General features: G+C 42.8%; 1 protein-coding gene across 1 annotated transcript in view; it reads right to left on the bottom strand.

Annotated features, from left to right (window-relative positions):
• The window catches only part of LOC311106913 (sodium/potassium-transporting ATPase subunit alpha-3-like), a 24,851-nt gene extending 4,977 nt beyond the window's left edge, over positions 1-19,874 (bottom strand). Inside the window, exons 1-9 of the mRNA XM_084149301.1 lie at positions 19,825-19,874; positions 19,277-19,359; positions 5,070-5,201; positions 4,331-4,390; positions 3,982-4,185; positions 2,943-3,056; positions 1,922-2,056; positions 1,415-1,532; positions 5-200 (exon numbers count right to left, since the gene is read on the bottom strand). Of these exons, the coding sequence (XP_084005427.1) occupies positions 5-200; positions 1,415-1,532; positions 1,922-2,056; positions 2,943-3,056; positions 3,982-4,185; positions 4,331-4,390; positions 5,070-5,201; positions 19,277-19,282 (965 nt within the window). The 5' untranslated portion in view covers positions 19,283-19,359; positions 19,825-19,874. The remainder of the gene's footprint in view (positions 1-4; positions 201-1,414; positions 1,533-1,921; positions 2,057-2,942; positions 3,057-3,981; positions 4,186-4,330; positions 4,391-5,069; positions 5,202-19,276; positions 19,360-19,824) is intronic.
• Positions 19,875-23,254: the final 3,380 nt, after the last annotated feature.

Below are 23,254 nucleotides of genomic sequence, written 5' to 3'. Positions count from 1 at the left end.
CAGCCAGCTGTAGCCCAGGCAGACGGCCAGGATGAAGAAGGTGATGCCCAGGAACACGGCCACGCCTGTGATCAGGTGGATGAAGTGCTCGATCTCCTTGGCGATGGGGGTCTTGCCCGACTCCAGGCCGGAGGTGAGGGTGGCGATACGGCCCATGACGGTACGGTCGCCGGTGCACACAACGATGCCACGCGCCGTGCCTGGTGACGGAGAGGAGGAGAGAAGGAAGTTAGATGACTTTACTTACATGTTATATTAGTGTATCGTCAAAGATTTGCAATACCATGTTGTGTAAAATGATGGTGAGTTACCCCCATACAATGCAAAGCACTGAGTTTGAGAAAAATGCAAATCAAATGTTTTTAATAATCATTTTTGTATCACTCCCTTACAGTAAATGGCCCTAAAGTAACCATTTTTAAAAAATGAATATTGAGCTGCTGAAGTGTTCTTTACTGAAATACCACTGAAGTATAAGCGTCTGCTAAATGACTAAAATGTAAAATGTAAGTATTTATTATCGCCACCAGTGCAGGTGCCATGTTCTGACCACATGGGGCTGCTCTTGGTGAGCGGCTGCTCTTGTGGTCATTGTCACGAAGCCACAGCCGTTCCACTCGCCTTAGAAGTTTACAAAGAGAAAGTGTAGGCTATATAGAAATAATGACACTCAAATTGAAAATCATTAAACAAAACAATAAGGATTTATGTGTGCCTAATCGAGGTGTAGATTAAATTGTAACACGGCTGCATGGGATTTCTACTAATGCATCCAATGGCAATGTACGCGGCAGGTATAACGCACGGGCCGATTTGACAGCTCCAACGCAGTTACACCTCCGACATTGCCTAAACAAAAGCAAAGACATGCTATGCAGTGTCGGTTACCGCGGGTTAAAGCTGAACTGATTGAATCCAGGCCTTAGCCATTTATGTCTGTCGTCCTCTATTGACAATACCATTAGACCACTGAACCATAGGGAGGCGGTAAGCTAATATTGACACCAGATGGAGTGTTCTCAAAGATGAAGCGATATGGACAGATGGGAAGGAAAAGGCAGCCAGGGAATTCAAAGAAGAGGGAGGAAAAGAGAGGTGAAAGGAAGAAGGAGAGAGAGACAGAGTGTGCGTGGGCGCTGGGTTGGGTGCTTGTTAAAATGGTGGGTGCCTTGTTGCTATGGCAGCCAGCATTTTCCCCTTCAACCCGTTCAGGGGTGGATAAAGAGAAACGGAGGGAAAGAAAGAAAACACAGGAATGGAAAGACACATGTAGAGTGATGGGGCAATGATGGTTATGAGGAAAACAATGATGATGATGATGATGATGATGATGATGGTGATGAGAAGAAGGAAATGGGTCAGGAGGAAGAGAAGGAGGGAGATGAGGATGATGCAGTTGACAAGACGACCATACCTTCAACACAGTTGGTGGAGAAGAAAGCGACATTGCGGGTCTCCAGGGGATTGTCATGGGTACAGTCAGGTGACCTGCTCTGGGGTTCTGATTCACCAGTCAGGGAGGAGTTATCCACCTATAGGAGAAGGACAAAATCCAAGGAACTTGTTTACAATTTAAAAAAGCTTGTATGTAAAATGTGTAGTTGTGTGAGTGTGTGTTATATTTTAATGTGAGCTATGTATGTATATGTGTGTGTGTATGTGTGTGTCAGCTTGTATTACTATCCTTGTGGGTACAGGAAATCCTCAAAAGTCCCCACAAGGATAGTAAAAGAAGAAACATATTCCAAAGGTTATTTTAAGCTTAGTGGTTAGGTTTACAGTTAGGATTAGGGTTAGAATTAGGGTCAGGTTTAGGAATTAGTTTTTTAAAAATAGGATTTTGAATGGAAATAAATGTTTAGGTCCCCACAAGGATAGTAAAACATATGCTGTGTGTGTGTGTGTGTGTGTGTGTGTTTACCTTGCAGCCATGAGCAGAGACGATCCTGAGGTCGGCGGGGATCCTGTCTCCTCCCTTCACCTCAACCAGGTCTCCAGCCACCACCTCCTCAGCGTTGATCTGCATCTTCTCACCCTCACGGATCACCAGCGCTTGCTTTGGACAGAGGAACCCCAATGGTGAAGTAGGAACCACAAACCAACCATTAACTGACTATACATACAGGTGTAACACTGGGGTAACAGTAAAACCAACCACACACTATCACTGACCATAAACTAACTAGTAATGATGGGGTTTTATGTTATAACATGTAATTGCATAGAGATTGGCAGATAAATAGTAGACTGTAAAGTAACCAACTAACCATTGACTGACCATTGACACTGACCAAAGAAGGACTCTGGATAGAAAATGTGTACCTGACCATGGTTACAATGGCCACAACAATGTAGGCTATGTGGGTTTTCAGGGGGGAACATATGGATTAGGGTCACAGGTTATTTTTGAGTCACTGCCACAACTTCCCCACCCATAGTCATCTAGAAAAACAAGTTTGGATTAGAATTTGTAAAACACTTATGATGGGACTAATAGGATTGGAATGAGTATCACAGACACTGAGCCCTATGGTCAGAGATCATCAACTAGATTCAGCCGCGGATGATCGGGGGGCCGGAACATGATTACAAATAATTTGTAGACTGCAAATTGACCGCAAGAAGCCCAAACATATATAACATTTGACTAATACATAATAATTTCAAACCTTGCTTACATTTGTATATGATGTGTATATGTGTGGGAATACTTTGGAACAGATTTCCATAATTAAAATCACTTGCAGCTGATTTGGTGGTGTTTTTACTGTCTTTTATGTCCGACAATAAACAATAAAAAAAAAGAACTTGGGGGGCAAATAGAAATCAACTGCGGGCCAAATTCTGCCTGCAGGCCGCTAGTTGAGGAACCCTGCTATAACTGGTGGGAATGTAGGAGACAATAGGATAGGGTGGTAAGGAGATCTAAGAGGTTTGTTTACCTGGGGCACCATGTTCTTGAAGGACTCCATGATTTTGGAGCTCTTTGCCTCCTGGAAGTAGGAGAAACAGCCGGTGATGATGACAACAGCCGAGAGAACGATACCCAGGTACAACTGGAGAGAGAGAACCCAGCAAACAATGTAAAAAACAAACAGTATTGGAACATTTTATACAAAAGTTCTTATAACTATTATGTCCTTCTACTAATGTTTATCAAATAACGTTTTCCCAGGACATTTTAAAAGCATTCATGGGATGTTGTCATGCTAATGTTAGCTGAAAACCAAATTGGGACTCCATTGGAACGTTACCTAACGTTGCAGGAACGTTCACTATTTGCTGGGAAAATATATATATAACTTTATTGTTTGATAATGTTATTATGGTGCCTAGCTTTTTAATGAATTTAGGGTTGGTTGAACTATATAGCTGGATCTAAAATGCCACATGCCATGCAGGGTTGGGGTCAATTCAAAATTGAATTGAGAATGGCTGATCAATTCCAATTCAGTTCTTGAATTCTTGTTGAAATAGTACACAGGATGCAGAATTATTTGAATTTGATTTTGAATTAATGGAAATATATAGGATAGGAAGTAAATCATTGATAAATTCAATGAAATTCGTTGAAATTCAAATGCCTCATTTAGTATTACCCACGTACAACTGGAGAGAGAGGGCAAGGAGAGAGAGACAGAAATATTGTTTAACCATTTATCATTTTAGATGGTGTCTATATTTCCCATTCATTTGGGATTGGTTGAAGCATATAGCTGGATCTAAGAAACACATGGGACTTTGACTCATCTCAACACTAGACCACTAGACACTAGACACTTAATTGTTCACCAAGTCATAGAGTTTCCCAAATCTTTTAGTGCCAAGTAAGAATCAGCCACAACCCCACAAGTTGAATCCTAATGCTCCATTTTGGAAACACTACATTAAGCTGAACCCAAAAGGCCATCTATAACCTTGCATCCCTTTGTCCCCTGCCAAGTGATAATGGTGGCCATTTTGTGGGGGTCTGTCACTCACATTGTCTCCTGCGGGCTCGTCCTCGGTGGCGGCCTGGATGGCGTAGGCCAGGAAACAGAGGATGGCGCCAGTCCACAGCAGGATGGAGAAGCCACCGAACAGCTGGCGACAGAACTTGACCCACTCGGGGGTGGTAGGGGGAGGCGTGAGGGCATTGGGGCCGTCACGAGCCAGGTACTCAGCGGCCTTAGCATTGGTCAGACCCTGAAGAGGGGGTGAGAGGGAGAGAGGAGGGAGAGGGATTGGCTGATATTTTGTGTGACAACTGATATTACCATTAATGTTATAAAATGTTTAATTTGAAAAGCCCCAACACAGGTTTCGGGAAGGCTTGAGGTCATGAATTTACCTGAACTATATCGGTAGCGTACTTCTGGCATACCTCCTCGATGGACATCTTGTGTTCGGTCTAAAAGAGAAAAGTTGAAAACATTGAATAAATCTCTAGTTTTAACTACATTTTTTCACATATATTGTGAATAGCGCTTGAGACATTTTCCGGCTGTGTTTCAGAGGGATATTAATATTCTCATGGTTTGGCCGTATGCCTCGTAACAGAGTAAATCCTCTTCAAACAGGATTAGTTTACATTGGCATTGCCTCTAACCACAAACGACTATTCGTACCAAAAAAAAAACAATTTCCTTTGCTTGACACCCATGAGATTTAGTGTGCCAACAATAAAATAGATTTTCAGGAATACAGGCTGCCAAAATCCATTGTCCAAACATCTGAGAAGTAATCTTTTTTAAATGTTTTTGTTGTCCCAAACAGAATACACAAAGACTGCCCACTGGGAACACACTAGTTGAATCAACGTGGAATAGACGTTGAATTGATGTCTGTGTCCATTGGGTGCTCTTTAGGATAGTATTTCTCAAACTTGTATTATACCAGTGTCCGGCAAGTTATGGTCCTTCCTCCTTAGATTAAAACTAGCACTTTAGATTAATCTAAATTGGTTTCAGCTAACCATCTGAGGGACCAGTTAGCAACATCCAAGGGACCAGTGCCGGTCCGACGAACACACTGCTCTAGGCCATGGTGCACTGACAGGAAACAGGAAGTAGGAATTATGCACTACACACCAAAGGAACTTCCTTCTTCAATTCATCCATGTCCTTGGTCTTCTTTTCTGCCTTGGAGACCGCCTTCTTGGGGGACTCCTTCTCGTCCTTCTCCGTCGTGGTGGCCACACGGTAGCTATCTGACCGCCCATACTGCAAGACAAATAAAGAGAGTCTCAGAACACATATCCCTGACCAGTCCATATTTTACATAGAAAAAGGTTGGGTTAATATACAGTGTGGGTCAGCTAATCCTAAAACCACCATTTTAGGCTGTGAAAGCCTCAATGCTGCCGTAGTAACTGTGAGTATTGCAGTTAACTGGGCTTCCTGGTGCCGGCTGGTATCCTACCTGCACCGCAGCACCACAAGCTAAGCCACAATTACATAGGAATTCATGCACTCAGATAACCAGCAACATCACTGTTAGCTACTTGAGTGTAGGCCACGATCAAACAAGCAAATAGAAAAAGTGCAAGGCTGCCATATTATATGGTTGGGCATAGCTCCCTAAATGTTTTCCACTCTAGCTTTGTATATTCCACAAGAAGATTATCCAAATTATAACATGTGTATAACATGGTCCAGAATGGAAGGTTTTGTCTAATCAGGACCAATTGGTTATGGTTTAAAACTAGGCTACTTTACTAGGGTTCTGCTATATGTATTACACTCTGAAAATTCCCACCATTTGAGAGTGTTTTGTTTCCCCATTGAAAATGTTTATGTTTCCCAACATTAAAATGCATTTCTGTCATTTTGACAAGGTATGGTCCAAGAGTGACCATGTGTATTTACAGTAAACACCCATTTTGGGATTTTCTTGTCAGATCGGTTTTGGTATCTCAACAGGAAGGCTGCATTCGAGCCAGGTAGACCCCACCTGTGTCTTTTATGGTAAAGACTGCTACAAGCTCTCTATTTTACAGGAAGTGATAAGTTAATGATACATAATGAAAAGGCACCCAAACATGCTTTCTTCCTCTACCATCTCCTCCCTCAATTACTCCCTCCACACCCAACCTCTATTTCACTGTTTCTGTCTCTCCTTTCATCTCTCTCCCACACTCTCTTTACATCCCTCCCTCTTTCTCTCCTTCGTGGACAATGCGAGCCTTGTGAGAGTACAGTGCCACAGTGGCAGCAGTGAGAGGGACCTCACATGGTTGTTTCTATGAAAAGCGCATGACAGTGGCCCCAGGGGCCGTGATGATCAGGGAGACCACGGTCCACAGAGAACGTCCTGAGAACGTCCTGAGAGGATAAATGGTCAATGATAGACCTACTAAACTATGTGCGTTAAATGTGCGTGTTTGTATTTATTTGCCTCTTATACACTACATGACCAAAAGTAGTTGTTACGGATGGGTTTGGAAATGTCACAGAATCAAGGGGGTGGAATCTCAATAGAGGAGGATGTACAACGACACCCAAGACAGATAGAATATGGAATAACACCATACAAAAGGATTTCAACTCTTCAAGGAAACACACATACAGTATGTCTATATACAGTGTATTCGTAAAGTATTTTTCTTTCCCTCATCAATCTACACACAACACCAAAGCAAAGCAAAAACAGGTTTTTTGAAATGTTAGCAAATGTATTAAACATTTAAAACTGGTGGGCCTCCCGAGTGGTGCAGCGGTCTAAGGCACTGCATCGCAGTGCTAGAGGCATCACTACAGACCCGGGTTCGATCCCGGGCTGTATCACAACCAGCCGTGATCGGGAGTCCCATAGGGCGGCGCACAATTGGCCCAGCGTCGTCCGGGTTAGGGGAGGGTTTGGCCGGGGGGGATTTACTTGGCTAATTGCGCTCTAGCGACTCATTGTGGCGGGCCGGGTGCCTGCAGGCTGACCTCGGTCGTCAGTTGAACGGTGTTTCCTCCGACACATTGGTGCAGCTGGCTTCTGGGTGAAACAGGCGTTAAGAAGCGCAGTTTGGCTGGTTATGTTTCGGAGGACGCATGACTCGACCTTCGCCTCCCGAGCCCGTTGGGGAGTTGCAGCGATGAGACAAGATCGAAAAAGGGGGTAAAATAAAAAAAAATAAAAAATAGAAATATCACATTTACATCATGGCTTTCCAAATGCACTGAATGTGCCAATATGTGCCATATGGTCCTAAAACATACAAGTGGCAATGTATCGTCTCAACCTTAGGGTCTCTATTCAATCACAGTAAGAGAGTAAAATACACTATGAGCGGGCTTTGGGTTTTGTCCCTGATACATTCATGTTGTATCCATCATGTGCAGTCCACAAGGTAATCACATTTCATGGTTGAATTACAGTCTACATCGCTTGATCAAAGACATTGCCACTCAGGGGAGAGATTCAAAAGCATGCAGATATGGATACATAACCTGTCCTATGAGACAACTACAAATCATTGTATCAGCGCTAAATCCCGCAGCTTGACACTTTACAAGATATGCATCACAGGAGCCTGTGGTGGTTCATCTTCCTACTGCATCTCCTTCTGTTTCCCAGAATCTAACACACACAAACCAGGAAGTACCCCTGAGTCCTCCACAGGAGAGCCAAAATGTAATCCACTAAATCCCTCAGTTGCCTAGCCTACCACTGACTGACTATGCTGATAATCCCCTTAAGTCCCTTTGCTTTAAATTAATGATGAAAAGGCAGAGGGGAGAGGGTGGGAAGGGACATTTGGGAGGGCCTTTATCTGTAGGTTTAATCCAGGCTCAGACTGTTGTCTGCTTTGGCAACGGTTTGTGTTTGTTTTCTATTTTGGTAAACTAGCACATCTTGTGGTTTGCTATTAAACCACCAACATCCTGTTATTCTGTTTCTATTACAATCCACTTGCCATGATGATATAGCGACAGAGATACTAGGCCTTATTATGTGTGAGGTGTTGTTGTACAGTATGGGTGTTATTGTAATGGTAGGTGTAAGAATGTGTGTATGTGTGCCTTTAAAATCAAATCAAATCAAAATGTATTTGCCACATGCGCCGAATACAGCAGGTGTAGACATTACAGTGAAACACTTACTTACAAGCTCTTAACCAGCAATGCAGTTTTTTTAAAGAAAAATTTAAAAGAAAAAAGTGTTAATTTAAGAAAAATAGAAAATAAAAGCAAATAGCTAAAGAACAGCAGTGAAATAAAATAACAGTAGGGAGGCTATATACAGGGGGTACCGGTACAGTGTCAATGTGCGGGGGCACCGGCTAGTCGAGGTAATTGAGGTCATATGTACATGTGGGTAGAGTTAAAGTGACTATGCATAAATAGTAAACAGAGTAGCAGCAGCGTAAAAGAGGGGGATGGGGTGGGGTGGGGGGCAGTGCAAATAGTCTGGGAAGCCATGATTAGCTGTTCAGGAGTCTTATGGCTTGGGGGTAGAAGCTATTGAGAAGCCTTTTGGACCTAGACTTGGCGCTCCGGTACCGCGCGGTAGCAGAGAGAACAGTCTATGACTAGGGTGGCTTGAGTCTTTGACAATTTTTAGGGCCTTCCTCTGACACCGCCTGGTATAGAGGTCCTGTATGGCAGGAAGCTTGGCCCCAGTGATGTACTGGGCCGTACGCACTACCCTCTGTAGTGCCTTGCGGTCGGAGGCCGAGCAGTTGCCATACCACGCGGTGATGCAACCAGTCAGGATGCTCTCGATGGTGCAGCTGTATAACTTTTTGAGGATCTGAGGACCCATGCCAAATCTTTTCAGTCTCCTGAGGGGGAATAGGTTTTGTTGTGCCTCTTCACGACTGTCTTGGTGTGTTTGGACCATGATAGTTCGTTGGTGATGTGGACACCAAGGAACTTGAAGCTCTCAACCTGTTCCACTACAGCCCTGTCGATGAGAATGGGGGCGTGCTCAGCCCTCTTTTTTTTCCTGTAGTCCACAATCAACTCCTTTGTCTTGATCATGTTGAGGGGAGGTTGTTATCCTGGCACCACACAGCCAGGTCTCTGACCTCCTCCCTATAGGCTGTCTCATCGTTGTCGGTGATCAGGCCTACCACTGTTGTGTCGTCGGCAAACTTAATGATGGTGTTGGAGCCGTGCCTGGCCATGCAGTCATGGGTGAACAAGGAGTACAGGAGGGGACTGAGGACGCACCCCTGAGGGGCCCCCGTGTTGAGGATCAGCGTGGCAGACATGTTGTTACCTACCCTTACCACCTGGGGGCGGCCCGTCAGGAAGTCCAGGATCCAGTTGCATAGAGATTGCATCATCTGTGGATCTGTTGGGGCGGTATGCAAATTGGAGTGGGTCTAGGCTTTCTGGGATAATGGTGTTGATGTGAGCCATGACCAGCCTGTCAATGCACTTCATGGCTACAGACGTGAGTGCTACGGGTCGGTAGTCATTTAGGCAGGTTATCTTAGTGTCCTTGGGCACAGGGACTATGGTGGTCTGCTTGAAACATGTCAGTGAAGACACTTGCCAGTTGGTCAGCACATGCTCGGAGTACATGTCCTGGTAATCCGTCTGGCCCTGCGGCCTTGTGAATGTTGACCTGCTTAAAAGTCTTACTCACTTCGGTTACAGAGAGCGTGATCACATAGTCATCCGGAACAGGTGGTGCTCTCATGTATGCTTCAGTGTTGCTTGCCTCGAAGCGAGCATAGAAGTGATTTAGCTCGTCTGGTAGGCTTGTGTCACTGGGCAGTTCGCGGCTGTGCTTCCCTTTGTAGTCTGTAATAGTTTTCAAGCCCTGCCACATCCGACGAGCGTCAGAGCCGGTGTAGTACGATTCAATCTTAGTCCTGTATTGACTCTTTGCCTCTTTGATGGTTCGTCGGAGGGCATAGCGAGATTTCTTATAAGCTTCCGGGTTAGAGTCCCTCTCCTTGAAAGCGGCAGCTCCACCCTTTAGCTCAGTGCGGATGTTGCCTGTTATCCATGGCTTCTGGTTGGGGTATGTACGTACGGTCACTGTGGGGACGACGTCATCGATGCACTTATTGATGAAGCCAGTGACTGATGTGGTGTACTCCTCAATGCTATCTGAAGAATCCCGGAACATATTTCAGTCTGTGCTAGCAAAACAGTCCTGTAGCTTAGCATCTGCGTCATCTGACCACTTTTTTATTGACCGAGTCACTGGTGCTTCCTGCTTAAGTTTTTGCTTATAAGCAGGAATCAGGAGGATAGAGTTATGGTCAGATTTGTCAAATGGAGGGCGAGGGAGAGCTTTCTATGCGTCTCTGTGTGTGGAGTAAAGGTGGTCTAGAGTTTTTTTTCCTCTGGTTGCACATTTAACATGCTGATAGAAGTTAGGTAGAACGGATTTAAGTTTCCCTGCATTAAAGTCCCCGGCCACTAGGAGCGCTGCCTCTGGATGAGTGTTTTCCTGTTTGCTTATGGCCTTATACAGCTCATTGAGTGCAATCTTAGTGCCAGAATCGGTTTGTGGTGGTAGATAGACAGCTACAAAAAATATAGATTAAAAGTATCTTGGTAAATAGTGTGGTCTACAGCTTATCATGAGATACTCTACCTCAGGCGAGCAAAACCTCGAGACTTCCTTAGTATTAGATTTTGTGCACCAGCTGTTGTTTACAAATATACACAGACCGCCACCCCTTGTCTTACCGGAGTCAGTCGTTCTATCCTACCGATGTAGCGTATAGCCCGCTAGCTATCCATGTCGTCGTTCAGCCACGACTCGGTGAAACATAAGATATTACAGTTTTTAATGTCCCATTGGTAGGATAACCTTAGACTTAGGTCATCCAATTTGTTTTCAAATGATTGAATATTGGCTAATAGGATTGATGGAAGAGGCAGTTTACTCGCTCGCCGTCGGATCCTTACAAGGCACTCCGACCTACGTCCACGATATCTCCGTCTCTTTCTCATGCGAATGACGGGGATTTGGGCCTTGTCGGGTGTCTGTTGAATATCCTTCGCGTCCGACTCGTTGAAGAAAAAATCTTCGTCCAATACGAGGTGAGTAATCGCTGTCCTGATATCCAGAAGCTCTTTTTGGTCATAAGAGACTGTGGCAGAAACATTATGTACAGAATAAATTACAAATAACGCGAAAAAACACACATAATAGTACAATTGCTTAGAGGGCTGTAAAACGGCAGCCATCTTCTCCGGTGCCACTCCTCACACTTATTGTATATGAAGTATTCAGTATGTGTGTATGTGTGCCTTTATTTATTTGAATATAAAGTATTCAGTATGTGTGTATGTGATTCAGTATGATGTTGGGTCGGTGTGATGTTCTATGTGTGAGGGTGTGCCCGTTTCTGTTTGCGCGTGAGTGATGTTATTGTAAGCCATCTGTCATTAGGAGGGATAGTGGGAAGATGCGGCGCAGAAATTGGGATTACCACTGTTTACTACAGTATGGGACAAACCCACTGAACAATATAGTAATCCTTACTCTTTCATTCCCTCTCTCTCTCTCTCTCTCTCTCTCTCTCTCTCTCTCTCTCTCTCTCTCTCTCGTCTTCTATCATTCTGTTGTTCTACCACTATCTCTCTTATTCGCTTTCACCTTCTACTCCCTTGTTTCTCTCTATCTTCTAGCACAGGGGTGTCAAACGTCCGGCCCACGGGCCGGATCAGGCCCGCAAACGGGTTTAATCCGGCCCGCGAGATGATTTTGAAAAAAACAAAAAATTACAAACAAAAAAAATATTATTTTTTTGTAAAGTATAAAAATGCGCTGCAATTTTTCAATAAAATAAACTGCTGTTCCAATTGCGTCCACTGGATGGCGCAATAGCAATTGTGTTAAGCAAGCAAACTGTTTATACCGGGGCAGAGCAAGTAGATCAAGCACGTGCAGCCAATGAGCTACTTTGTTTTGCCCGCGATATTTATTACGGCTACTACTTTTAACATTATGTGCTTTGGCACCCTCATTTCCCCAATATGTCTCTGTCAAAAAAGAGAAAAGTGGACGCAGAGTGCAGAGTGTTCCAAGAAAAATGGTCATCCTATTTATTCACGGAATTGAATGGGAAAGCTGTATGTTTGGTGTGTTCAGAGCATGTTGCAGTGCTGAAAGAATATAACCTTCGTCGCCACTATGTGAGTCTTCATGCCGACAAATATGACAACTTTCAAGGACAGCGGAGATGAGAGAAGGTGAATGAACTGTTGGCGGGACTGAAGAAACAGCAGTCTGTGTTTACTCACAGCCGAGACATCAGTGACGCTGCAGTGAAAGCTAGCTACCTCATTGCTAATGAAATCGCAGTGGCTTCAAAACCATTTAGTGAGGGTGAATTTGTAAAAACATGCATGATGAAGGCAGCGGAGATTGTGTGCCCTGAAAAGCGGCAGGCTTTTGCAAATATCAGCCTGACAAGAAACACAGTTGCAGACAGGATTTCCGATCTTTCAGTGGATTTGGACAGCCAGTTGAAGCAAAAAGTAAAGTCATTTATTGCGTTTTCGGTTGCAATTGATGAAAGCACGGACATTACAGATGTTGCACAACTGGCCATTTTCATCCGCGGAGTTGATGACACATTGACCGTCACCGAGGAGTTCGTGGAGTTGGTGCCGATGACAGATACAACGACAGCAGCTGATATTTTTACCGCACTCGTCGGCGCGCTGGACAGGGTCGGAGTGGACTGGTCCCGCGCTGTCAGCCTGGCTACAGATGGTGTGCCCTCAATGATCGGGAAAAAAGCAGGCGTTGTGACAAAGTTCAGAGAGAAAGTGCAATCTGCAAATGGAGGACGTGATTTTTTGACTTTTCACTGTATTTTGCACCAGGAGGCTTTGTGTTGCAAGTCATTAAAGATGGATAACGTCATGAAGGTGGTCATCCAAACTGTTAATTTCATCCGATCCAGAAGCCTGAATCACCGTCAGTTTGACAGCCTTCTCAGAGAGAAAGACCACATCTATGGCCTGCCATACCACACTGAGGTAAGATGGTTAAGCCGAGGTGCTGTGCTGAGGCGTTTCTTTGATTTACGAGAAGAAATTGAACAGTTCATGGAAGAAAAGGGCAAACCAGTGTTAGAATTTCATTCCGCAGAATGGATGCAGGACCTTGCATTTATGGTGGATGTTACAGAGCACCTGAATAACTTGAACAAACAGCTGCAAGGGCGCAACAAAGTTGTCACGCAGTATTATGACAGCATACGTTCTTTCAAGTTGAAGCTGTCATTGTGGGAGACGCAACTTGCCGGTGGTGATGCAGCTCACTTCCCCTGTCTGAAAAATGTGTGCGCGACCCAACATGTGGCAGACATGAAGCGGTTCAAAGATAAAATAACGGGACTGTTACGGGAGTTTGAGCAACGCTTTCAGATTTATGTTTATATGTTTTTATGTTGATGTGCTATTGTTTTTAATTGTTTTTATTTTATTTGTATATTTAACCTGTTCTTGACTCCGTGGTTCTTGCACTTGTTTGGGGAACAGGATTTCATTATTTTTATCTACATTTCTGCCTGAGAAATGACACCCTGATATAGTTCTGTGATATACTTCTGTGAATCACTGAGGCATTGTGTGTTTGTGTGTTCTTTGTCCTCAGAACTTTCAAATAACTTGAGGTGTTTTATGATTAATAGTGATGTTGTGCTTTTGGACACTGTCCTCAGGCTCCAGCTTTATGTTTATATGTTTTTATGTTGATGTGCTATTGTTTTTAATTGATTTTATTTTATTTGTATATTTAACCTATTCTTGACTCTGTGGTTCTTGCACTTGTTTGGGGAACAGGATTTCATTATTTTTATCTACATTTCTGCCTGAGAAATGACACCCTGATATAGTTCTGTGATCTGTGAAACAGTTCTGTTAATCACTGAGGCATTGTGTGTTTGTGTGTTCTTTTTCTTTAGAATTTTCAAATAAACTTGACGTGTTTTATGATTAATAGTGATGTTGTGCTTGTACTATTTTGGACACACTGTCCTCAGGCTCCAGCTTTATGTTGTATGTTGATCGTATTAAAACAAAGAAAACAATCTGAAGTTGTTGTTTTTAAGTTATATATACCATGATTTTTCCGGTCCGGCCCACTTGGGAATAGATTTTCCTCCATGTGGCCCCTGAGCTAAAATGAGTTTGACACCCCTGTTCTAGCACGTATTCACTCATTCACTTGCTCACTCAGGGCTGAGATGTGTAAACCTTTCTCAAGTTGGTATTCATCTCACAGACACTCAACCACATACAATTTGACTATTTGTGGCAGCGGTGGGATTTGAACACAGGTTTCAGACTGGAACCTAAAGCCAGCACTACAAACCCAATCACTGAGTCATTTACTCACCCATTCACACACATCCTTTTTTACTCAGTCATTCTGTGGATTAATAACATATGCACCAATACAGACAATTGATTATACAACCATCCATTTGTGATATTGACTGCTTCCTCGCTCAATGCCATTGGCTATTCCCTCGATGCCCCCAGCTCACTACACACACGTGTAGCCTACACATCCATTCATAGTCAAGGCTGATACCATGAGTCTTTCCACTCAGGCACACACTAGCCCGCCTTGTTAATTAGAAGGACCCATGCTCAGCACTAACCACTGCCTGCACTTTGATACAGACTACCTGAGGAATTTCTAAGAAGAAATTCTTAAGAGTATGAGTGCTGATATAGGATCAGTTTTAGATCATGATGAATAAGATTACATGGAAAGGGGGGACCTGATCCTAGATCAGATCTCCTAGTCTCAGACGCTTTATGAATTTGGGCACAGATGTTCAACACCATAACTGAACATAATGCCTTATCCCAATACACCAGCAGCAGCCTATGGTGGTAGTAGCCTACAGGTATGCAGATTAAAGCTGTTTAATCTGTCATTTCCTACACAACAATTGGTAATACCCAAGAACCAGGAAATATAGTTAGCTCTTATCTTTACGGACCAGTACAGACTCTACATTTCTGCTGAATTTCAGAATGCTTGCCACAGGCTAGAAAATTGGCCACAGGGTTGCAGATAAAACAGGTGTTGATACCCAAGAAAGAGGAAGTACAGTTTCTGTACCAGTGCAGACCTGCTCTAAAACATTTTTGCTGGATTGCTTTGCCACAGACTAGATCCTGTAGACCACAGACCTCCCCTCCACAGAGAAGTAGATCATCACTACACACCGATCAGTGGCTCGACCTAGAAAACACTGACGCACACTGTCCAGAGACCCCCTCTGATCTGTTCATCCGGTGTTGTGGGTTAAGCGCTTTCATCAAATGAGATACATTGATGTAAGTACATTGATAACTTGATAGTGTTCAGAATGTGATTGTGTTAAGCGTATGATGTTAAGTTTGATTGCCCTCACTGTTTGACTGTGCTTTAAGACAGGGCTGCATGGGTTGAATGGCAATTTCACTTCACTCATTAACTTATAGAAAGCCTACTCATCTCTCCTCTTGCTTTAATCCTACTGATCCCTAAGGACACCTCATATCTCTTAGCCCACTGGTCAAACACACCTCCCGGGGCTTGCTGACACTCGCGGCTCAGTGTTTGACAAGAGTTTGACACAAAATGGCTACTATTGACTGAATGAGATTGACAGACCTGGCCTCAAATGAGGCAACGGCCAATCCCTGGACTGTTAAAAAATATTAATCAACATTGATCTAATTGACCACCATTTAACTGATGCATCACCAAGCTGTTCTATTTACCATGATGGAAAACCAGTAAAAGCCAGTCTTCACACCTCTGACAGGAAGTGATGTAATGTTCACCATACATGGAAATCAATGATGGCCTTCCACTACTAGGCCATGGTGTATTGGATGACCCTGATCCCTGACGTACATTAGAGCAGTATGGATCACACACACACACACACACACACACACACACACATAGCTGATGGAAACTAGACATGCAGGAAACACGAGGTCCCATCAATGCTGATGAGTTAGGCCTATTGAAAGGAATGCATTATGCAACGGTCCATAATCACCCTCTCCACTGGCACTGGTGACTCATACATACAAGGAGCTCCACCTTCACTTGAGACACCGCTGCATTTGAACGCAAATTTGTGGGAATGCCTTTAAATGCAACTCTGAACACAATGTCGCCACTTCAATGTTATTTTTTGGTTGTATCGTTGTGTATTGGTCATGATGATAAGCAATATGCAGCAATGTTAGAATTTAGACATTGTGTTAATCTTAATCAAAAACATGCCTCGATGTGAAAAATATTCCATCTCAGAATCTAAATGTATGATGATTTACAATTCTGTATTCAGATTTTGGACAGTTACACAGAAAGTATTACTTTGATGTCTAGAAAACATTAATTTTGTACTCTAGTATAGGCTAATGTTTAACCAACATAGATTAGTCTGATGCATAATGGTGTACAACCATTGTACAACTGAAACTGATTTATTGGATTGACAATCGGGGCAAGGGTGTTGCTCAACCAATTACAATAGAGGAGGGGCGGGAGGAGATGCAAATGAGAGCTGTTACTTGCTTTACTAATCAAGGTGGAGACCATGTGCAGTGGTGTAAAGTACTTAAGTAAAAATACTTTAAGGTACTACTTAAGTCGTTTTTTGGGGGGTATCTATATTTTACTTTAGTATTTATATTTTTGACAACTTTTACTTTTACTTCACTACATTCCTAAAGAAAATTATGTACTTTTTACTCCAACCATTTTCCCTGAGACCCAAAAGTACTCGTTACATTTTGATTGCTTAGCAGGACAGGAAAATTGTCAGATTTCATACAGTTATCAAGAGAACCTCCCTGGTCATCCCTACTGCCTCTGATCTGGAGGACTCACTAAACACACATGCTTCATTTGTAAATGATGTCTGAGGGTTGGAGTGTGCCCCTGGCTATACAGTAAAAAATATATATATATAGAAAATGGTACTGTCTGGTTTGCATAATATGAGAAATTTGAAATGCTTTATACTTTGACTTTTGATACTTAAGTATATTTTAGCAATTACATTTACTTTTGATATTTAAGTATATTTAAAAACAAATACTTTTAGACTTTTACTCAAGTAGGATTTTACTGGGTGACTTTTACTTACTTGAGTCATTTTCAATTAAGGTATCTTTACTTTAACTCAAGTATGAAAATGGGGTACTTTTTCCACCACTGTCCTCAGGTTATTCAGATTCCAGACTAGTTCAATAAATCAGACATTGATTGAGAGGAGACAAACCAATACAGGTCCTATAACTTAGCGGATGCTGTCAAGAAATGACAATTGGGTACTTTTCCCACCACTGCTCACAACAGAGACTTCCCCATTCTCTTTCCTCCCTCCCCCATTTCTCCATCTCCATCAGTACCCTCCCTCATTCTATGGGGGTATCATCTCAAAACAGTGTCTCCAGGAAGAACCACTCCACCACAAGGCCTTCTACAATGGCTGACCTTCTCCCATATTTTCTCCCTGGGCCAGCCTCTATTGATTGATTGATTAATTTGGATGGCGTTGGTGTCTTGTCAACTACAACCCCTTATAAACCTGACCATCCCGTTTTTATCCCCCCATGGCGGTATGTCAACGAATCATAGCCCTAATTTGGGAGTTTCCACTAGCTCTGGCCAGCCTCCCTCTTTGAAGCGCGTCCTCCCCTCCAGCTATCCAACGGGCATCACGACCATGACAGCGTGACACCATTTCAAGTAGACTGATGATAGGCCTAATACTCATCACGTGAGATCAACTGTCGCCCCAAATTAGTCTGAATAAAGGCCAGTGCTATCCGGGTTCCTTGGGATGTGCCTACCCTAACCCTAACTTTAACCCTTACCCTAATCTTAACCATAACCATAATCTTAACCCTAACCTTAACCCTTACCTTAACCATTTTACATTTCAATGGGGGTAGGGACGTCCCAAGGATCCCGGATAGCACGGACCATATTTAACCACAAACCATGAATCATGACATAATCGGTTTAAGGCAGGATATACCACGATGGATTGGAACATTTTGCCATTTTTGACATGACTAATCAATAGGATTTTGTCAGTCTGTGTCACCACTACCCCGAGCAAAAATGAAAGATAGAAATGAGCAAGGTTTTCTGTTACAATCATGCACTGGCATGCTTAATTATTAGCTATGACAACCTCCCTAACCCACATCGAAATGGGGGATTTGGGCATCCATTTTGACGCAGCTGCCTGCGCCGATTGGTACACCAACCGAACCTCTCCACTAATTCCCTATCGGTATATCCATAAGCAACGACTTTCACCGCTTCAGTGACTTAAAATATTACTCTGTAGGATGGGTATAAAACAAATGGTCGACAATTCCAATATTATCTATCGGCATTTAGTATCCCATCCCCACCCTCTGAATGTGACCCTGTCGCCTACCCATCAATTCCAAATGACAATCACGGAGGCCATCACTGTGCAATAAAAGGTGAAACAATATTATGACAACCAGACTCATAATGTCATGCAATTAGGCCTATTTAGATTTAATCAGATTTAGAGGATTGATAAGGTTGTCCACCATCCTTACTGCATAACCATTGCCTTTCTTCTGTAGCCTAGCCTACATATTGTAATTCTTCTTGGCAATTTGTCTATGTGCCATTCAAATTCAATGGAATATACTATCCAAAAAGTGAATGGCCAAAATAATTTGGGAGTTAGGCTTAGAGAACAGCTTGTTTTCAATTTGGCACTTGGAACAGATTGCGCGCCTTTGCCAACGGCGACACATTCCTTAATCGCCCAACATAGTCCATCCCTAGATAGCCTACCGATGTTTAGCGGTATTAATCTCAATTTTGGAGCGGGAATGAAACAACAGATTCCCCTCTCACGGTAACTCCATTATGAAGTACCGGCTGGCGGCTGGAGAGGAGAAGAGTGGACGTGTGTAGCGGATCGGTTCTGGTGCAATATGGGAAAACGGCGCAGATAGCAGATTAGAACAATGTCAGTATTGTTGCTATTTAACACAGACATGGAAAGAAAATATGAGGTAACGAAAGAATAGACAGGGATGAAAGGTATTGGACTGTAATACGTGCAATTGCACTGAATCAGCATAGACATAAATAGCAACACTGCACACGTTTAACAGTCATGCAAGTAAAGTCACACCGATTTGCCATTGTTTCACAAGCCATCGAAATCCTATAGTGGTCTATGTCATTCTAATATGATATCTATTCCCTTTAAGGTGCGTTACACATGTCTCATAGGTTACAGCTATCCATTCATAATCGCATTGTTACGCACAGCAATAAGAATGGAAACAGCTCTTACCCCCATCTCGGCGCAGTCAGTCGGGTATCCTCAGCAGATGAAACTGTTTTAGGCTGGATTCAAGCAGAATAGCTGATAGTAGGCTATAGTGTAGAAACAGAAGAGAAAACTGTAACTCGACCAATTTGAGGAAACAACGCTCTTCTTCCAGACGCAATTGACTATTGCTCTAATAATGGGGCGGCAGGTAGCTTAGTGGTTAAGAGCGTTGTGCCAGTAACCGAAAGGTCGCTGGTTCTAAGCCCTGAGCCGACTAGGTGAAAAATCTGTCGATGTGCCCTTGAGCAAGGCACTTAACCCCAATTGCTCCTGAAAGTCGCTCTGGATAAGAGCGTCTGCTAAATGACTAAAAAAAAAAAAGATCAGATCTCATTTATAAGAGGAACGGCATAGGAATACGTGAGAAGGCAACGTTTCATTGAATACCTATGCAAAGTTGCATTTTAGGTGTAAGATTATACAATTACAGGCATCCTAGCAATAAGCGTTGCTCAGTATCATGTGAAAATGATACCCGGTGAAATTGAAGAGCTGAGCCGCTTGGTTACCGATATTCGGATTCTGTCTCCCTCCGCTGCTATGCCCAGCTGCCTTCCCTCACCCTTTCCACTCTTCACACCACTCCGCGTGTGAAAGAAATGCCAGTGGGTGTGTGAGATGCACTCGCACTCCCATAGACACGCAAAGCAGGATAGACCTATCGCAAGTGGGCTATGTAATCAGTCGCACTCGCAACTATAATCCAACCACAGACCATTCTGCGCCACAATAGGTCGCATTACAAAAAGACAATTGACAGATCACCAGTCCAATTTTGTTTCAGGATGGTCAAACATTTGCAAATAATAGAAGTGAGAGAAGGCTTGACAGTTTAAAATATCAAGTGTCTAACAACTATGAAAACTTTCATACGTTGTAGTTTGCTTGACAGTTAGCCTACCTCACACATGAAATTGCAATCTCTTGAGAGATGAAGGTCTTTACAATACATCAATGATGTCATGAGTCTCTCCTGCAGCTATAAATACAAAGGCTATGCTCAAGTCTGTCTTCCATATTTCTGGAACAAATGAATAGGCTATCACTGTCCCTCCCCAATGACCAATCTGTCTCAACACTGTAGTGTTCCTCTCAATTACCTCAGCCCAAGCCCCAACTGTCAGCTGTGGTCTCCATGCATCTCTTATCTCTCCACACCAAAGTTAGCTGTGGTGGCATGCATGTAAATGCATTGAGAACAGTCCAGAGAGAACACACACTCATGAATCTGATATCATTGTAATGTTCAACACACTTGAAAGCATAAGTCTCTAGCTTTACAAGATTATTTTTGTATCCAACATCTTCAAACTGGGTGAATACCTGGAGTCCTTGGCACTGGAAAGAAAAAAAATGATTTGTGTTTTATGATAATTTGTGTGTGTGTATGATTTTTATTTTATTTTATTAGGATCCACATTAGCTGACGCCAATGGCGATAGCTAGTCTTACTGGGGTCTGACACATAACGAAAAAGACATTACAGACAAAATACTTTACAATTGACATACATTTAAAAACATGAACATGTAGTGTGTGTGTGTGTGTGTTTGCATCTATCAGTTACACATACATGTCAGTACATACACACAAAAACTAGGTCACATGGGGGAGAGGTGTTGTGCCATGAGGTGTTGCTTTATTTGTTTTTTTAAAACAGGTTTGCTGTTCACTTGCGCTATATGAGATGGAAGGGAGTTCCATGCAATCATGGCTCTGTATAATACAGTATGTTTCCTTGAATTTGTTCTGGACCTGGGGACTGTGAAAATACCCCTGGTGGCATGTCTGGTGGGGTAAGTGTGTGTGTCAGTGCTGTGTATATGTTGACTATGCAAACAATTTGGAATTTCCAACACATTAATGTTTCTTATAAAAACAAGAAGCAATGCAGTCTTTCTTCAACTCTTAGCCAAGAGAAACTGGCATGCATATTGTTACTATTATCCCTCTAATTACAATGAAGAGCAAAACGTGCCACTGTGTTCTAGGCCAGCTGCAGCTTAACTAGGTCCTTCAAGATAAGATAAAACTATACCCTGCAGGACTTTCTTTGTGGAGTGTGATGTCAAAAAAACAGATCATCTCTTTATCACAGACAAACCTCCCTATTTTTATAACCATTGAACCAATATGTTTTGACCATGACAGTTTACAATCTAAGGTAACACCAAGTAATTTAGTCTCTGCAACTTGTTCAACAGCCACACCATTCATTACCAGATTCAGCTGAGGTCTAGAACTTAGGGAATGATTTGTACCAAATACACTGCTCTTAGTTTTAGAGATGTTCAGGACCAGTTTATCACTGGCCACCCATTCTAAAACTGACTGCAACTCTTTGTTTAAGGTTAAATAAATACTTATTTTCCACCATAATTTGCAAATAAATTCATTAAAAATCCTACAATGTGATTTTCTGGATTTTTTCTCCTCAATTTGTCTGTCATAGTTGACGTGTACCTATGATGAAAATTACAGGCCTCTCTCATCTTTTTAAGTGGGAGAACTTGCACAATTGGTGGCTGACTAAATACTTTTTTTCCCCACTGTATGTTTTTTTCAACAACAGGTTATGGTCAATAATATCAAAGGCTGCCCTGAAATCTAACAATACAGCTCACACAATCTTCTTATTATCAATGTCTTTCAACCAATCATCAGTCATTTGTGTCAGTGCAGTACATGTTGAGTGCCAGGAGGTTCGATAACAATACTTTTTCCACTTCTCTCCCACACTGTTACAAAATTCTAACTTACAATGCTTTTCTTTCATTATTCGTTTTTTTATGCATGAATACGATGGCTCACTGTTCGTTGTTGGCATTTCCTGCCAAAGTTTGCCCACTTTGCCAATTAAGTAATTGTCACGAGATGGATTGGTAGATAAGTGCATAAGTTGGTGGCGGGGCTGGTGTGATCAGACACACCTGCAGCGAGTTAGCTAATCAGACAGATAGCTGGAGATTGGCTGTCATTTCCTTTAAAAGCCCCGTGATTTGTGTTGTTTGGGGCTGGGAGTTGAGCGGAGAATGTCTCTCCGTGGGGATCGGTCCCCTATGCAAGTTTCCATGTCTTGGGTGTTTGCTGTGATCGCACTGGACCAGTGTCTGCGGGACGAGAAGTCTTACCGGCGAATTCAAGTGAGGACGTGGCGGCTGCGCTGAAAACAAACTGGGGCTCTGGAGCTGAGTGGCGATCCGAGAGTAGAGGACCGAGCGAGGCATTGGTACAACGCACATCTAAGAGCTTTAGCTCCGCCAAGTAAGGGACGTCATTCTTCCTGGGTTCCTCTAACACTACTCTTTCTCTCTCTGGGCCATTTTGCCACACCACTGAAAGCCATTATTGTTGTCTGTCTTCCTCTCATTTAGCACCGGAAGCAGGGACATCGGTGACGTCGCCAAGCAAAGTCTCAGACCGGGTGCGTTCCAGGACAGGGAGCTGTGCGGTTCTGGATATCGCCATTCAGATATTTTTATTTTGTGGGGATATTGTTCTCGCCGTGCCCTAGAAATCGATAACCTATCCCCACCCATTCTATATGTTGTCTTGTCTGGCTTTCCCAGTGGTGTAGTGGTCCCTGGAGAAGTGGGTATACTCTCAGTATTCACCTTTTTTTTTTTTAAGTAGTCCAGAAAAAAGCCCTGTTTTAGAAACAGTGACATGTAAGACTATGATTTAGTTTACCCAAAAATATGTAATTTCTACTTGCACACTATTATAAAATGATCATGACTTGATTAGGAGCAGTTTGTAGTTACTACTGGTCACAAGAGCAGCCTGGATGAATGTAAAATGTATTTATCATGAGGCAAACAGGAAATGGTGTTTCGATTATTTTTTGCACATTTATTTAAATAAAATACTTCAAATCTGAAGGTGACAATGCATCCTTGTTCATATTGCTATATGCTTTGTTTTGAACATGTTCATTTA

Source organism: Coregonus lavaretus (assembly GCF_964263955.1).
Source record: "Coregonus lavaretus genome assembly, chromosome: 3".
In the NCBI taxonomy this organism is placed as follows: domain Eukaryota; kingdom Metazoa; phylum Chordata; class Actinopteri; order Salmoniformes; family Salmonidae; genus Coregonus; species Coregonus lavaretus.
Note: the sequence above shows the minus strand (reverse complement) of the source record. Positions and strands in the feature narration are given on the sequence as shown.